General features: G+C 41.8%; 1 protein-coding gene across 14 annotated transcripts in view; it reads left to right on the forward strand.

Annotated features, from left to right (window-relative positions):
• LOC131694871 (sodium channel protein para) overlaps nt 1-18,843 on the forward strand; it is a 71,775-nt gene extending 52,932 nt beyond the window's left edge. For all 14 annotated transcript variants that reach the window (XM_058983380.1, XM_058983377.1, XM_058983378.1 and 11 more), the window contains 6 exons: nt 10,449-10,571; nt 10,639-10,833; nt 10,901-11,146; nt 11,211-11,481; nt 11,551-11,855; nt 11,919-18,843. In XM_058983380.1, coding sequence (XP_058839363.1) covers nt 10,449-10,571; nt 10,639-10,833; nt 10,901-11,146; nt 11,211-11,481; nt 11,551-11,855; nt 11,919-12,944 — 2,166 coding nt within the window. In that variant the 3' untranslated portion in view covers nt 12,945-18,843. The remainder of the gene's footprint in view (nt 1-10,448; nt 10,572-10,638; nt 10,834-10,900; nt 11,147-11,210; nt 11,482-11,550; nt 11,856-11,918) is intronic.
• Nucleotides 18,844-19,086: the final 243 nt, after the last annotated feature.

Here is a 19,086-nt window from a genome sequence, read left to right on the forward strand (position 1 = left end):
ACACGTCGATATGTTCCATAATATCGACAAAAATGTTCCACGGTATTACAAAATGGAGCAATAAAATGTCAGAAAAAGTTCCATAAATTTGATGAAAATGTTTGCTAAATAATTTTTCTTGGTCCATAGAAGATGTAAAAATGAACATTAGAAATGATTCATATATCGAACGTTAATTTTTGGTTCTTGGATATTTACAAAACGATCCATAAGAAAATAAAATGTTAAACGATCCATTAATATGTGCTTATGCACCAGAAAAATTAAATTTAATGAATTCATGCGAAATTTTTGCTATTCGAACTAATAATAAAGTTTATTACATTTGGTTGTAATGTCAAACTACAACAAACAATGCATATATTATAGTTAAACTTCAGCTTCCGTACCCAACTAGTCAGATAACTGACCTTAGCTAACCTGAAATCATTATGGCAACTCTTTAAACGTCAGGGTATTTATGATATTAGAGCGCTGAGTGTTATTAGACCACCTATACAGGCTGGCATGAGTCGCAAATACTATCTGAATAACTATCTGAAGCGAAAACGGACACTTTATACACGAACACTGACTAATGTGGCTACGCCACATCGCTTTCTTGTGCACTGTCCGACTTCGCTGCCGCTCAGTCGACTTTTAACTAGCTATAGCCCCTATGTTTAAGTAAACCGGGCAAACGAGAGAACCACAGGTTTGCCTGCAATTCCAGCTACGGGTTAATCAATGCCTCGTCCAACGGATCCTCAGCGGCTTTGCGCCGCTTCGGATCCTTGGCCTCGGATATGCGGCCAAGCCGCATCACACCAGCTCCCAGTATAAGCTCACTCGTTAAAACACTCTCACTGTTATGAGAATTATTAAGCACAACTTATTTTTTAAGTTTACCATAAAATTTCGCATGAATTCATTAAATTTATTTTTTCTAATGCATAAGCACATATTAATGGGTCGTTTTACATTTTCTTTTCTTATGGATCGTTTTGTAAATATTTATGAATCATAATTTCGTTCGATATATGAATCATTTCTAATGTTCATTTTTACATCTTCTATGGACCAAGAAAAATTATTTAGCAAACATTTTCATCAAATTTATGGAACTTTTTCTGACATTTTATTGCTCCATTTTGTAATACCGTGGAACATTTTTGTCGATATTATGGAACATATCGACGTGTTTTAATGTACTTTGTTAATATTCTATGGATCAATGGCAGTTAATTTATGGCGCAAAATGTATCATTTTATGGAACATTTCCAATATTTTTATGGGGCATTGGTTCATTTTAATTGCTCTTTTATTACTATTTTAGTGCTCTTTTGAGACCATTTTATGGTTCAATTTTACCAAATCTATGGATCAAATCACCCTTTTTTATGGATCATTCTCACAGTTTTATGGATTTTCAGTTTTGTTTTATGGAACATTGACAACTTTTTTATGGATCGTTTTACAATTCTTTATGGATTATTTTAAATATTTTATATGCAAAAGTACATTTTCCCTAGTTAAACTACAGATAACAGAAGTTTAAGCTCGATTTGAATCGTGTGTAAATACCCGCTACTGAAATTCCGAATAAATTAGAGTATGAAACACGTTTGGCAAATGTTTGCAGATGGCGCAGTGATCGATACAATGCAGTTAGAGTGCAGCTGTCAAACACGTGTAGCAAACAGTTGCGCAGATGGCAATAGTGAAACACGGATTTCCAACGTTTATCAATTTGAAAGTTTACACAGGTTTTTGAAGAAATTTTGTTCTAGCCTAAACGTCTGTTATCTGTGGTTAAACTGAGTCGGATGGCGCTTCCGCGTGAACGTAGCACATTTACTCGGGTTTAAAACTATTCTGCTTAGATCGCATCACGTACTAAAGCTCTCCAAGACACTTAGATGAAACTTGGCATCGGTTTTATCCCATATTTGCTGAAAAATGTTCATGTCGTCGGCGAAAGAAAGGCGGAGTCCTTGTAATTTGATGTTCACGTCATTAAAGTAGAGAAGGAATATTACTGGACTGAGATGGCTTACTTGTGGGATGCAGGATGTAGCGAAGAATGGTGCAGATAGTCAGTCCTTAATACTGATTTGGAGTTGCCTTCCATCGAGGTAGGAACGAAACCAGCGCTGAAGTTGTCAACGAATACCGAGCTTGTCCAGTTTCGCAATTGCGATATCATGTTTGATTTTGTCGAAGGCCACAGATAAATCCATGCAAATAGCATCGGTTGCAATCCGTCAGCGAATCCATCGAGTACATATGTTGTTAACGAGAGCAAGTTGGTCGTTGTCGATCGTTTAGGCATAAAACCGTGTTGGTCGGAGGCAACGTAGTATTTGAAGTGAAAGAAAGTAGGGTCCAGAACAACCAGCTCGAATAGTTTTGATACGGCACTTAAACACGAGATTCCCCGATAATTATCAATGTTCGATTTGTTACCTTTTTAGGGACTGGAAACATGTGCGCTTCTTTCCAGAAGGGAATATTTCAATAGTGGGTGATAGCGCGAAGAATCGCCAAAGTGGTTCAAGAAGCCTGCTGATGCACTTTTTGACAAAATTCGAGGGAACGCCATCTAAGCCCGGAGAACTAGATGCGTTCAGCTTGGAATTTGCTGCAAGAATGGCAGCATTAACGACGCAAATTCGGTTGATGGTTCGTCCCAGAGAAGAAGTTAGATTGGCGGCGGCGGCTGACGGCATGCACCGTTTTGCCTACAAAGAAATTTTTTCAAAGACATCGCTCCTGTACTGCCGACAACATTGCATCGTAGTTAAGACATTAAAATTTTACGCATTTCGCAAATGACGAATAGCTGCAAAGGTCTATCTTGTTTCATTGAAAAGTTGATAAAAGAACCAGACTAAATGCCGAACTCTTCGTATAAAAGTTAGTGTTGGTGCCTTCTATGCGGTCAAATGCAATTTTGTAGTCAAACGTTGACTTATATCATGTACTAAAATTGGTCCAAACATACTAGTCAGCTAAACTATACTATACTAGTTTGCAAAAAGCATTATTTAGCAAAAAAATAAAGCTCGTGCTGATTCACCATCACGTGCCATATGAAAAACTGACTCAGGCATCACTATAACTTCTCCTAAGGAAGTTAGACTGATTGCAGTCTTCGTCAAAGTTGTAAGCAATAAATTCTCTTTCTTGTGCCACTTGCATTGATAAAATAATGTTAATAGTGGGGTCTCTCTCTCTCCCTCTCTTTCTCTCTCTCTCTGTGTATTTTTCTTTTTTACTTGGTGGTAAGCTTTTACGCCGACCCAACACATGTTCAATAGTTAGAGCATACTACCGATTTCGTCCATCGTGTGCCAGAGTGAGGGACTTTGAACAGAGAAGATAACTCTGAACCCTACTCCTCTAAACTCCACCAAGCAGTCCGACATTTGCCTGAACCCCCGGATTCCATTTGAAATGACTACTTCGGGGGGAGGTGTGCTAATGTACTTCGCTTGATTCCTGGTCTAGCTGATTGTGCTAGATTTCGCTGGTCTCATAACCGCCATAACAGTCCTGCACGGCATGATATTTTACATGCGCTCCTCTCTACGTTGACCAGTTGGATGCCACGGTAGATCGAGCGATTCTGGTTGGAGGGTGGTCCAAGCCGGCGATTCGCTACGGACTACTCGGAATAATTCCCGACGATGGATCTTTCCTACTCCGACGAAGAGATCCTCGGCTGTGGAAGACCTTTTGAAACCGATGCTACCCGGGCAGATGCCGAGGTCGGTTCTGCGATTCTGGGTGCCGGGTGACTTCCAGTTCACAGGCACCCCGACGACCATTTGCCGGTGCTACTTTCCGATCTACTCGAACTAGTCCCCGGCGGTGGACCTAGTCTACTCCGACGGAGAGATTTCCCGACGTTGAAATTTCTCTCGAAACCGTTATCTCGATGCTGGTCGATTAGGTACCAAGATCAGTCCTGTGATTCCGAGGGGAAGATGACTTCCGGTTCTCAGTTGCCCCAACTACCTATCGTCGACGATGCGCGCGGTTGTCTACTTTATCTCTCTTCCTCTGACTGAATTGGTAAGTGCCATGGTCGGTCCGGCGATTCCAGTTGGAGTGTAACATCCGGTTCATCGGTGCCACGACGACCCGAGGCCGTGTACTGCTACGTTGCTGGTCGTTGCTCCTCTCACCAGCTTCGTTGCGTTATGTTCACCGCGTCCCATTTCCCTAACAGGAGAAAATAACTGGCCAATAGCTCAAGCATACTATTTTCTGGTACCATACTAAAACCTGGTATTAATTATCAATACCTTATCGAGGTATTAAGCAGGTATTGACGGAACATTTTTCAATACCTGCTTAATACATCAATGAGGTATAATACTTTATTTTAGTATTATTTGTGTATTCCAGTGATTTTTAGAAATACCAAATCAATACTTTATTGAATACCTCCATACAGTAAATTTTGTTATTGGAAGGTTGAAAAGGTTTTGTTATTATTCAGGTATTATAATAACTAGTTTCATTATCAACTAGTTATTTGTAGTACATGTCTCAGTTATTACTTCAGGTATTTTACCTCTTATGTAAGGCTCCTCAATACCTTATCGTGGTGTTCAAGTTTTGGGTACAGGCTACCTGAATTTGGTATTCTGAAGTTATTTTCTTCTGCTCGGGTTTCTTTGTCCGCGTACATTCCTTGGTCAATATTGGTCATGTTAATGTCCTCATCAACAATGGTTCTCTTTTCGTTTTGCTCGTGCTCGAATCGCGAGAAACACGTGCTCAGACGTTTTCTCTGCATCTCCGCAAGCGATGCAGAACAGCGAACTCGCGTGGCTGAACCAGTTCAGACACTTTTTGAAACAGCCATGACCAGACAAGAACTGAGTCATGTGGAAGTTCACCTCACCGTGCGCTCTGTTCACCCACACCGACAAGCATGGAATTAGTCGATGGGTCCATCTACCATTTACAGCGTTATCCCACTGATGCTGTCGCTTGATTAAGGTGTCAGTTTGGGCTCGTTTAAGGACTATTCTCGTGCCTCGATTCCTATAACACTTACTATCATCTACGAGTAGAAGGTTTGTGGGAATCGTTCCAGCTATCACGTAGATACCTCTGACGAGATAGTTCGATACGCGCTAGACACCCGCATGGCCATCGTGCTATTCAGCCGAGATCCTCTTCGTATCTCGTATTTCCTCTGCGTATCCGAATACCGATGTGGAGACACTCGCCAGTAGTCGCTTTTTACTGCTGCTGATCGCCGAATTGTTGGGCATGATCCGAGATAGTGCCGAGATCAATTTTAACGGCCCTCTCGCATGCGTGGTCGATGTGGCTATTAAAGTTTAGCTGGTCGTCTAGCATAACTCCCAGTTATCTAACTTCACGCTTTGAGTTGATGATACACTCTTCGACCGAAATTCTTGCCTGCTGTACTGATTTTCGGTTGCTCCGTTGCGAGTACTTCTACGTCCTCTAGTGATTCGCCGATCACTAGGAGCATCACGTCGCCCGCAAAACCGACAAGCTTCATGTCCCTGGGGAGCTTCAGCTTCAGCACTCTGTCGTACATAGCATTCCAAAGAGTTTGGCCGAGTATGGAATCCTGTGGAACGCCCGCTGTTACGGTTGCACTTCTTTTTCCGGCGTCAGTTTCGTAGGTCAGTTGCTGGTTCTGGAAATAGCCTCTCAGGATCCTACAGAGGTAATCGGGAACTCTGAATCTGTGCGGCGATTGCGGCCCAACTTACGCTGTTGAAGACGTTTTTACGTCCAGTGTAACCACTCCGCAGTAGCGGTTTCCTCATCTCTTTTGCCTCTGCGCAGCCTCCATAGTTTCCACGACCATTCGTATGGCATCCACAGTTGATCTACCTTTCCGGAAACCGTGTGTATGTGTTTTTTTAGAGAACAAAAAAAAACTTTCAAAAAAGCACTGAGAATGTAGGAAAAAATGTACAAAAACCATCACCCGAACCGCTAAAAACCACTGCTCTTGCCCAGAACCCGATTCCTCCCCGGCTCTACCGATCTGGGTGGACAATCATGAAGACAATCTGAGCGGTAACTTCAGATTGTCTAATTTAACGATCCCTTGTGCCGTTCAGCACCACAACTCGGCTTGCGTCTGTCATTCAGCACCGCAACTCCCTTCTCGTACTATTCAGCACCACTTATTCTTTCAGCTCCCGACTTGTTCGCGAACTACTCGGTCTAGTCCCCGACGATGGAGCTAGCATACTTCGATGGAGAATTCCCCAGCGAGAGAAGTTCTTCCGAAACCGAACCAACCAACCAGGTGTCGAGATCAGTTCGGCGATTCCGGTGGAGCAGGGCGTCCGGTTCGCTCTAGTTCCCGGCGGTGTATCTAGCTGACGCCGACGGAGAGTTTTCCGGAGAAGAAAGTTCTCCCAATACCGATTCTTTTGTTTTAGCACCACAACTTCTTGAGCACTTTGGCTTTCTGTCCGGTGCCATTTAAGCCCCTCGTTCCATTTCGCTCTACTCACCCGATAAGCCATTCAGCTCCCACCCTTACTTGCTCGCGAACTATTCGGTCTAGTCCCCGACAAAGGATCTAGCCTACTCCGACGAAGAATTCCCTGGCGAGGGATGTTCTCCCGAAACCGAGCGGTAGATTTCTCCTGATGCCGATGTTCGTTCTCGTAAGCCATTAAGCTCTTCGCTTCGTCCCGATCTACTCGATCTAGTCCCCGGCGGTGGATCTAGCCTAATCAACAGGCCAGCCAGTAGGTGCTGAGGTCTATCCAGCGATTCTGGGTGGAGCGTAGCTTCCGGTTCACTGGCGCCCCAACGACCCACTGCTAGCTGTGCGACGCGGTCTACTCGGTCTAATTCCCGGCGGTGGATCTAGCCTACTCACGAGCTACCCGATAGGGTGTCGAGGTCGGTCCAGCGATTCCGGTGAAGTTTGACGTTCGGTTCACTGGTGCGCTGACGACCCAAACCCGGTGCTACGTCACGTACTACTCAACTGGTCCCCGACGGTGGACGTAGTCTACCCCGTCGAAGAGTTCCCCGGCAGCGGAATTTCTCTCGAAACCCAATTTGTGGCTTCTTGTTGGTCCCTTCACTACTTCCTCTGCAGCTCGGAGAGTATGCTCGTAAACACTCTGTTGACAGCGTTGTGGCACACCTCTTCGACGATATTGTCAACTGTCACACCAGTTATACCCCTACCAATATCTTCGAATCTATGGCATTCGAAGACCACGTGTTCCGGTGTTTCCTGCACGTTCGCACACTCCGGGCAAAGGGGTGACGAAGCATGTCCGAACCGATGCAGGTACTTCCGGAAGCATCCGTGCCCGGAAAAAACTCCATCAAATGGAAGTTAACCTCTCCATGCTTCCTATGCACCCAAATCGACACATTTGGGATGAGTCGGTGGGTCCACCTTCCTTTCTCCGCGTTGTCCCACTCCTGCTCCCATTTAGCTAACGAGTCCGCTCAGACGTCTCTTTTTGTTATTTGCATTTCTCTGCCGGTAGCATTCCACGTCCTTCGGGTGGTGCAAATGGGGATCATCAGGGCGATAGGTGTGTGTGTTTATACAATCCATCTCCCACTGACCGGTAATGCTTTTATGGAAGAAACTTGTCTGCATCTTTGTAATGAAATATTTAATTTTATCGAAAAATGTTCACATGTTTAGCCCTGGAGATGAAAGGCGATAGCTCTACTGTACATCCAACGGCCCATTTCAAGAATGCTTGATCATACAAGTACATTCTGAGCCCGCCTTCATATGCAATAAGCCTCACGCGAATACATCCACGTATCAATTGGATATTTGCAATATATTCGCACTTCCAGAATGAAGAATAATATTTTTAATTCTGAAACGTATAAAAGGGACAATATTTGGGAAAAATATGTAAGAATTGAAAAATTACAAGAAACGATCTCACCAGCGTGTTGCTCTGAATAAAATAATTCATGGGATTTTTGGAAAAGAATTCTCCTCCATCCATGGGATTGTTGCATCAACTACTCATGTCCAGTTGGCGCTATAAACACAAAGCGGAAGCAAAGGGCGTATTTTTTGGTGGCGTGCTTGACGCACGTGATTGTCAAAGTTATTAAGATGAGACTATAAATATCTACGTAAAATTAAACTTTTCTCACGATATATCAACCTACTAACACATAACTCAACAGGAAAAACGACCTACTGAACGATTGACTGCGATTTCCTGTATATCTACTGTATATCACTGGAAAACTGAAAAATGTTGAACGAGCACCTCCGAGCGAAATACTGAATTTTTGAAAGCTCGATCGGCCCACCCCTGATTCGATTACTAGGAGCATTTGTACCAAATTTGAAGCAAATCGGACAACTCTAGCTACCGGACCAACGTGCCTGAAGTCTGCATGGGATTTTTCGACAACTTACATGGAGAAAACCCACTAACTCGCATTTTTGCCGCTAGATGGCACGGTATGCATCGTATTATCACTGTAAGTAAAAATAAGAAAGATAATTTAATTGTCTACAACTTTGTCGAAGACTGCTTGTCAATCCGGCTTTGTCAAAAGCAGTTATTAAACTTTTCACGAAGTGATGTCTGAGTCAGTTTTCTATGGGGCCTAGCAGTGCATGGTTGTGTATCAGTACTCGATTCTCACGAATTAAACATTTTTGTGAAATACGTTAGATTTAGCTCAATATTATGTTCAGAAGAATTGTAGTAAATAATACGAGTCATGTTTTGGTTGAGAAATTTTAGTTCCAACTGTGACAGCATAGATGGCGCCAGCACTAACTTTTCATAGAAGAGAGATAGAATATATAAATGTTCGGAGGAATTATTGAAAAATGCCTGCTCTACAACTTTGTAGAAGGCACCTAATATCTATCTCTTTCCGTTGAAAAGTTAGTGTTGGCGCCATCTATGTGGTACAATGTGGAACTAAAATTTTCTAAGCAAAACATGACTCGTATTATTTACTACAACTCTTCTGAACATATTATTGAGTTAAATCTAACGGTTATTTCACGAAAATGTTTAGTTTGTGGGAATCGAGTACTGATACATAACCATGCACTGCTTGGCCCCATAGAAAACTGACTCAGACATCACTTCGTTAAAAGTTTAATAACTTCTTTTAACAAAGTCGGATTGGCTAGCAGTCTTCGACAAAGTTGTAGACAATTAAATTGTCTTTCTCATTTTCACTTACAGTGATAATACGATGCATACAGTGCCACCTAGCGGCAAAAGGCGAGTTAGTGGGTTTTCTCCATGTAAATTGTCGAAAAATCTCATGCAAATTTCAAGCACGTTGGTCCGGTAGCTAGACTTGTCCGATTTGCTTCAAATTTGGAACAAGTACTCCTGGTGGGACTAGGAATCGACTCAGGGGTGGGCCGATAAGGGTCTTTTTTTCCTGTCACTCTAATATGCACGTTAAATGAAAAGCCGAATTTGTGATGATCTTATTTTATTCTGGGAAAGCTGGGTAAGAATACGTTTTTACAATAAAAGGAGCCATTGAGCTTTTGTAAAAGAAAATAAAAATCATAGACATAGAGTTTGTCAACAAACGTTGCTATCGAAAACTGATCGACGTTTCCATGCATACTGCAAATCGTTCGTCTAAATGTTAATCGGAGCGTAAGATTGTTACATATGATGATATGATCAAAATAATTAGGTAATCTGCTGTATTTGCGCTTTGTGCTACAACAAATGAGCGAAAACTTGAACATGTTGTTGAATAAATCTGCGATTTTAAATTCAGTGAATCATATGAAAAATTAGGAGATCATTCGCAAAACTCAATCGGGAAATCTTCGGCACTACATGTACACCATTGAAGCACAACATAAAGATCAACAATCCCAAGTAGCTCCCTTGAGGTATTCTTGGCGTAGCAAAACATGTGAATAATTACTAGCTATCGATCTATTGGGTAAAATCGAAAACATTGCAAAACAATTTCGCTTATTACAGACTGCTCCATTTTGTAATTGCGATATCGTGCGCTCTGCGCTCAATGTATTAATCCCACGATAGTTATTGACATCTCACGTATTTCCAATTGTAAGGAACTTGAAACAAGTCCGCGGATTAACAGCAAAATGGGAAAAAACCCAAGGACCGTTGTACCTATCCTGCGAAAATATCACTAGGAATTGACAATAAATAAATAAATCTTTATCATAATTTGAAAGTGCACTTCAACTTTCTAAATCGGTCTGTACATAACACACATACTAATTTACTAATCGTTACGCTTCTTCCCCTTTCTGTACATAAAGCTCCATATTTGCTATCAACTTGCTTGCTTCATTTAGCCATAATGCCTTAGTTGTAGTGTCGCATTTTTATTAATAAGAAGATAAAAAGTGGTGTTCATTACCAGACATCAAGCTTGTAACGATATCTAACTATAGCCTTCCCTTGAATAACCCATTCCCGCCCAGGTCGTCGTCAATGCATTGGTACAGGCTATACCGTCCATCTTCAACGTGTTATTGGTTTGTTTGATATTCTGGTTAATTTTCGCCATTATGGGTGTGCAGCTGTTTGCTGGCAAGTATTTTAAGGTAAGTCGCCCGAAAACTTTACTTTTCCATGATCCATTTATATTTTTTTTTCTCTCGCACTACCCAGTGCGTCGATTCGAACAAGACAACGCTATCCCACGAAATCATTCCGGACGACGTGGCGTGCAAGACGGAGAACTACACGTGGGAGAACTCACCGATGAACTTCGACCACGTGGGGAAGGCGTACCTGTGTTTGTTTCAGGTGGCAACGTTTAAGGGCTGGATTCAGATCATGAACGATGCGATCGATTCGCGAGAGGTGATTTATACCTGATTTTTGTCTAATTTGGAAGACGTTACTGAACGTTGTATGGATCATTTTTCAGGTCGGCAAACAGCCAATTCGTGAGACCAATATCTACATGTACCTATACTTCGTGTTCTTCATCATCTTCGGATCATTCTTCACCCTCAACCTGTTCATCGGTGTCATCATCGACAATTTCAACGAGCAGAAGAAGAAAGCGGGTGGTTCGCTGGAGATGTTCATGACGGAGGATCAGAAAAAGTACTACAACGCAATGAAAAAGATGGGCTCGAAGAAGCCGCTGAAAGCTATTCCACGGCCTAGGGTAAGTTGACGTCGTACGGAGAATTGCGTCGGTAACTTATTTTGCGATCGTACTTTTTTTACAGTGGAGACCACAAGCAATAGTATTCGAAATAGTTACCAATAAAAAGTTCGACATGATTATCATGTTGTTCATCGGGTTCAACATGTTAACGATGACGCTCGATCACTACAAGCAAACGGATACGTTCAGTGCGGTGCTGGACTACCTCAACATGATCTTCATCTGCATCTTCAGTAGTGAGTGTCTGATGAAGATATTCGCCTTGCGCTACCATTACTTTATCGAACCGTGGAACCTGTTCGATTTCGTCGTCGTCATCCTGTCCATCTTAGGTAAGTTTGCTGTTCGACACTCGGTTTTAGTTTAGATCTTCAACATATCCCGGTTTTATCTCTCGGTAGGTCTCGTACTGAGCGATCTCATCGAGAAGTACTTCGTGTCACCCACACTACTGCGAGTCGTTCGTGTAGCCAAGGTCGGTCGTGTGCTGCGTCTCGTCAAAGGTGCCAAAGGTATCCGAACGTTGCTGTTCGCTCTGGCCATGTCCCTACCGGCGCTGTTCAACATCTGTCTGCTGCTGTTTTTGGTGATGTTTATCTTTGCCATTTTCGGTATGTCCTTCTTCATGCACGTAAAGGACAAGAGCGGTTTGGATGATGTGTACAACTTTAAAACCTTTGGGCAGAGCATGATTCTGCTGTTTCAGGTGAGCGGTTGATCGGTGTAGTTCGGATGGGTCGTATGTGTAATGGGGTCTATATTTTTACAGATGTCCACGTCGGCCGGTTGGGATGGTGTGCTGGATGGCATAATCAACGAAGAGGACTGCCTGCCGCCTGACAACGACAAGGGTTATCCGGGAAACTGCGGTTCGGCAACGATCGGCATCACGTATCTGCTAGCGTACCTCGTAATTAGTTTTTTGATCGTTATCAACATGTACATCGCTGTCATTCTCGAAAACTATTCGCAAGCCACCGAGGATGTACAGGAGGGTCTTACGGACGATGACTACGATATGTACTATGAAATCTGGCAGCAGTTTGATCCGGATGGTACTCAGTACGTGCGATATGATCAGCTGTCGGACTTTTTGGATGTGCTGGAACCACCGTTGCAGATCCACAAGCCGAACCGGTACAAGATCATCTCGATGGACATCCCAATCTGTCGGGGTGATATGATGTTCTGTGTGGACATTCTGGATGCCCTGACGAAGGATTTCTTTGCCCGAAAAGGCAATCCAATCGAGGAAACTGCCGAACTAGGGGAAGTGCAACAGCGTCCGGATGAGGTTGGCTACGAGCCAGTGTCTTCGACGTTGTGGCGTCAGCGGGAAGAATATTGCGCCAGACTGATACAGCACGCATGGCGGAAGCACAAAGAAGGTGGTGGTGGTGGCGGTGGTGGCGGTGCCACCGGAGATGACACCGACGCCGACGTTTGTGATAATGACGGCGGCGACGGAGATGGTGGTGGCGGTGCCGGTACTATTAGCGGTGGAGCTAGTAGCGGTAGTATCGGAGGTGGTGGTGGTGGTGGTGGAAGTAGTCCCGGCGGTGGCGGAGGAACATCACCCGGCTCTGGCGGTGGAGGCGGTAGTGGTTCTCAGGCTAACTTAGGTATAGTGGAGCATAATCTATCACCAAAAGAATCGCCCGATGGCAATAATGATCCTCAAGGTCGTCAAACGGCCGTCCTAGTAGAAAGTGATGGATTTGTAACTAAAAACGGTCACCGAGTCGTGATACACTCACGATCGCCAAGTATAACTTCACGATCGGCGGATGTCTGAGCCAGGCCTCGCCCCCCTCTCTCTGATTCAGATTCAGAAGCACGACAGAAATAATATTTAAGGGATTTAGAGTACTAAAAAACAAAACCGACAAAAAAAGAAAAAATATTCAATAATGAAAGGGAAAAGCCGACTGCCATATAATAAATTTAATTATTTAAAGAAAAACTTTAATCGCATAGGACAAACAACAAGTGAACAAAACAACACACGTGTAACAAAACCAAAAAAAAGATCAAACCCCGAAGCTGTGCATTAGAAAACAACAACCAAAATCTCATGTGGACAAAGACCGAACCAAAAAGGCTAAGGGAAGCGAAGAGAAAGTGATCACGCGCTCAACAGGGATAACGAGATCGTATCCACCAGAACTGAACAACCGGATGATAAAAAAGAAAGCATGCCAGGAAAGCGATATATTCTTCATTTCCGTTGCCGAAATCGTTTGCCTTTAAGTTACCTGTTATTTCGAATATGACCATCCTAATTCTCGAAACCATTTACCTGTACTACTACCCAAACCGATGCGATGAAAAAACCGATTTTCAACAAACAATGGTGAGACCGTACCATGCTACGAACAAAAATCAGTGAATAGGACAATATCAAATAAAACCAAACGGTAGTGAAAGTGAACGAACAATAATGAGTAAAACTGACCCAAGAAAACCGAGTGACAGCAAGCAAAAGTGAACCCAAATCGGCAAAACCAAGTGAAGTGAAAGAAAACTGTATAAAATAAACAAACGAGACAAAATAAAACATATGTGATATGTAAAATAGTGAAATCAATCGGAAACAAACCAATATCCAACACACTTTTGTACGAACAATAAAGCAAGAGACAAAACAAACAACGCGACAGTGTAAACAAACCAAACGAACAGAAAAACAACAACCAGTGTGCACGGTGAAACGGATGCAACAACTGAAATCACAAATCAATGCGAATCGGACGAGAGTAGCAGGCGGAATTCAACCATCCGACGGAGAAAAATGAAACTTCGCATATTTCAACAATTTTGGGGCACGGATTCTTTCAGTTTTACAACAAACATTTTCCTATTGGAAGCTGGACTGTTTTACGTTTTCCATATACTTTTGTTCCCACTCTTGACAGGGAAATACTGAGGGCTAACGAGAAAAGCAAGAAGAAAAATGAAAAAAAAACTATTGCAGGAAAATAAAAGGCAAATAATAAGCAAGGGGCAAGTCAAGAACAATCAAATCAATGTTTATTCGAAACAAAACAAGGAAAATTACGACAAGAGTAAGCAAATCTGGATGAGCGAAAATAACTAAAAGTAACAGCAGTAACACATGTGAATAAAGTGAGATTAAATAAAGAAGTAAATATATTATATTGGCTAAAGCAGGAGCATGCAAGTCATATGCATTTTTATTTATTATTTTTCTACAAAGCAAACAAAAATGTAAAAATACCAAAAAAATCAAACCTTTAAAAACGGCATTGCTGCGATAATGTTAAGGCTTTTTATATTATTGATAAGAGAAAAAAAAAAACAAAAAATCGCACAGGTTTTGTTCAACTATTGTAAAAAAACAACAAACAAAAAGGTTTATGAAAACAAGCGAAAAAAACAACCAGCTAAAAGAAAAAATCATTAATATGTTTCTGCGTGCAATAAAAGAAAGTACTGTAATTATTATATAATACATACTAATTTGTAAATCAAACGCGAGGGGTTGGGGCGAGCCTTTAATTAATAATAAACAACACTAGTCAAGCTTTTCAAATATTATCATTAATGAATAACATAAATTTAATGCAAAATAACAACTAATTGTAAGTATGGTTAAGTAACAAATTTTTTGAACATTATCGCACGAAATGATGTTCGTTAAATCAAAAAGGCGAAAGAAACAAAAATGAGGTAAAGCAAAAAAAACGCGATCTATTTTTTTAACAAATACGCTCCTACACACATACACTAAGCAGAGACACCGAACCAATCACGCGCATAACAGTTTCACGAAGTTACAAAAAAAGTATAAGAAAGCCAACACACTTTTCTTTACTACCATTATGTGTATTTTCTTCAAATTTAATAACCGAAAAAGTCTCCTACCGTGCCCGGTACACGCCATGTAACCGCACGGAGAAGCACGACGAAAAAAATAGCGAGAGGGAGAGAACTCTCTTCCCATTGTTTTCATTCTCTTACACTCAGGCATTCGCTAAAGTCACCATTCGAAGCGAAACGATCCCCCGCAAATCCATTCCCTTCAGTGTTCGAATTCAATTCTGCGAAGCTCTCGCGTATCTATGGCTATGACCGCAGACAAAAAGAAAAACCATGACTACCAATCGAGCTTCTGTGTAGTGGTGGTACGTGCTTTCGGGCGGCTTTGTCAGTTTTGAAGCGTGAAAGACACCCGCACACATACACATACAGACAGAAGCTTCTTTGACGAAAAGGATTCGAAAAAATCACGAAAAAATGCGAAACAAAACAAAAAGCAACCAAAAAGAACATTTTTACATTTTTAGCTATATACATATTGTGAAAATAAAAAAAAACAGCTAGACAAAGAGAGTATTTGCGACACTTGCAACAACTAGGAGAGAACAAAATACGCACGAAAAGATGGCGAAGGAGGCAAACCATACCGAGAAGTAGGAAAAATATTTTTTTGTATGAAAAAAAAAGTTTATCTACGAAGCCGATCAAAAAAGGTGGAATGAAATAAAAACTATTTTTAATTGGTATATTTTTATCAATTATTAAACTACCATATTTAGTATCGAAACGTTAAGTGACAACTGACAGCAATGACAAAATTAGGACGATAGTAGCTTCAGTCATAACGACAATGTACATTATTTTCACTACTATTTAGTTATTCGAGAAGTGAAACCAAGCGTGTAGCATTTGTGAATATATTTCAGATGAAAATAGCAAACCGCATCCTTAGGTTATTTTGTCATCAACACAGTAGGCGGGGTAGGTTAAATTATTTCTTGTACAATGCTTATGGAACAAGGAATGGTAGGAAAGCGCAAAGCAAGATAAAAACAGAACCATACCAAAGATTTAACTATTAAAAGAGCGACTAGTTAGATAACAAACAAAAACAACAAAGAGAGGACGTGGAGAGAGAGATGTTATTGAAAGTGTTAGAGCGAGCAGAAGGTAGCACATTTTTATGCATCGTCGATATGAAATTGTTTCTTGCCACTTTACCAGACGAATAGAAGAAGAAAAACAAAATGACCACCAATGTAGGCACCACCCTAGCATGGAACCGATAGAGAGGGAATTCAGCAATAGCAATCGCAGATCATCATAGCATAAGGAACCTCGCTTGAAGTTACGGCAAACCCTGTTCTTATCGTCACGCCACGCCATAACGTCTTTACGAATCGCCACGCAACAGACGCCACTCATTTATCCGTCTATTTTGCAAATACACACCACACACATACGCATACAGAAATGCTAGTACTCACACTCAAAAAAACATGCTTATTAAATACGATGACGAAGTATAAAGCAAAGCAGAATAAAAATATACATTTATACCTTAAAATAAAGAATTTAAAAGTAATGGGAAATGCTTATAAAATAAAAAAAAATAAAGTAAATATTGTTGGGAGCGCCGATCCCCTATGTCCACAAAGAAACAACAATTTCAGTGCCTTTTTTCAAGAGTGTGTGAAGAAAAAACCCGTTAAAAACATAAGCAAAACCATAGGTCGCAGTAAATTTAATTTGCAAATGTATAAATAAAAGCAAAAAATATATAACTAACAAAAAGTCACGCGCTCAAGAATAAACCGAAATGAGAATTCGTAGAAGTAATCAGATTTTGCGAGAGTTTAGTATGAGCGTGTAATCTCTCTATTCGTCCGCGACTTTAGCAAAGAGAGCAAAAGAGAGAAAAAGGGGGCCGTCGTAAAATGAACGAGCTCACAAAGTTCTACAGGAAAAGGCTCACTTCTTTCTTCTTTAAGAACGTCAGCAACGGCGTAGGGGGTATCAGCGGAAAAAATGCATTTTTCCTATAATTTTAGCTTAGCTTGGTAGAAAACAAAGAAGAAGAAAAAAAACAAAAATTTATCACCGAATGTATTTCTCGCGAGTCCTTAGTAGTTGCTTCACGCCACAGCGAACATTATCATTGAATCTAGCAAATCAAAACCAGGAAAAAAAGAATAGAACCAATACGAACACAATTAACAACAATGAAGAAACGAAAGCAAGGTCAACTGCATGCGTAATGACTTCAAGCGAGGTTCTAACACACATTTAAGGCGACGCGACAACGTATCCAGCTAAATTACACCAAGAATAATGTGAGATATGGCGAAATGGGCAAGTGTTACATGGGAAGCGATTGTTCACGTTGAAATGAATGTAAATTTTGTGGGGTTTTCAACCTAGTGTTACGATCAAAAATTGGCCAAACAAAAATGTGTGTAAAGTGGTCAAATTTTTCACTAAAAATCAAAACATGTTTCTTTTACAAGCTCAATTCATACAGGATAAAAAAAATATATTCACTCAAGCTTCGTTTTTAGCGAACGCGAATTGCCGGGCCTTTCGTTCGACTTCTCCTATCAAGTTTTGCGCAGCCTCCTGGTAACCCACTCCTTTCCTCACCGTAGACCGCCAGTTTGCCTTAAACTGCATTCTGCTGACAATTGTCTTTCGCTTCTTCTTCTTTAGGTTCCGCTTGACAATTGTCCAAGATTTTTCCATTGGGCAGAGTTTTGGCGTGCGGGGAGGGTTTATGTCATTGGGCACCACATGGACGTTCTTCGCGGCCCTTTTTCTGTAATGGCAAGATGCCAAATCCGGCCAAAACAGAACGGAACAATTGTGTTGCTTGAGGAAAGGCAACCGTTCGTTTTCAGGCACTCCTGCACATAAATTTCCTAGTTGGTATTGATTGATTGTGATTAAACACGGAAACACAAAATCCATTTCCCATTTCGAACGGTTGGACAATAAAATTCCGACAACAAATGTCTGGGAAATATTACACTTGCACCCATGCCCTGACTCCTGCAGTAGAAGACAAAGGGTTAAGTCGTCGGGAAACATAAGCTTGCTCATATGACCCTATTCCACGCCTTTCTAAAACTTTCTTCCGGAACATATCCATTTTTCTTTGGGCGCTTTGTACTCCCTAGATCTTGCTCCACTTGATTTGTTGTATTGTGCCAACCGCATTCCCGTCGAATACCTTCTTTCGCAGGATAGTTGTCCGGCATTCTCGCAATCTGTCCTGCCCATCGACTTCGTCTAGATTTCACCACCTTGCAACAAATTCCGCGAGTTCATGCTTCATCCTCCGCCTTCAGACTACTGCTCTTCGCCAAACACTTCGAATGCTCGCAAGTACTCCGCAAGGATTGCCCCCGTCTGATGCACGCAGATAACAATCGGTCTTATTAGTGCTTTGCACAAGATACACTTCTTACGAGAGCTAATTCTATTCAACCCAGGTGCTTGTGGAGTCCATAGTAGACACGACTTCCACTGATAATACGCCTCCGGATCTCATGGCTATTGTCAGTGTCTGCAGTGAGCCGACTACCTCGCCGATTTATCGCCGTCCATCGATACACTCCCAGTAATGTTCAGCCGGACATGAACCGGAATTGTGGCTAGTTCTAGCTAGCATTTCGGCTTCAGTGACTCAACCGATTCTAGTTAGGATCGGTTGTGTCACTGGAGCTGGAATACGAGCTAGAACCAGTCACAATTCCGGTACATTTCCCGGCTGGACTTTACTAGGCTGCTGCCTGGTTAGGCCCTGTCGTACTCGGTTCAAGGATGAAATACGTCCCTATCAAAGAGTCTGACCGCTTACCTTAGATAACTCTACGAACAGGTCTCTCTTCTCTCAAACTCTCAGTTTCCCTAAAGAGCAGTAAGCATAACATAGGCTCCATATGCATTGATTAACGTTTCTAATGTGTGATCCAGTCAACCAGTCACAATATTTCCCATACTAACTGCATGTCGCTCCTAAGCACCATGGCTACATAAACTTCTGAGTCTTGTGACTTTACCGACAAATCTCAGCTCCGATTCGGTTCCGCATGCCGTTTTGGACGTATTTAACTTAAACTAAATCTTCACTACCTCACGCTTTAGTCTGGCGCAACCAA

This window comes from Topomyia yanbarensis, unplaced genomic scaffold (genome assembly GCF_030247195.1).
Source record: "Topomyia yanbarensis strain Yona2022 unplaced genomic scaffold, ASM3024719v1 HiC_scaffold_176, whole genome shotgun sequence".
Taxonomy (NCBI): Eukaryota; Metazoa; Arthropoda; class Insecta; order Diptera; family Culicidae; genus Topomyia; species Topomyia yanbarensis.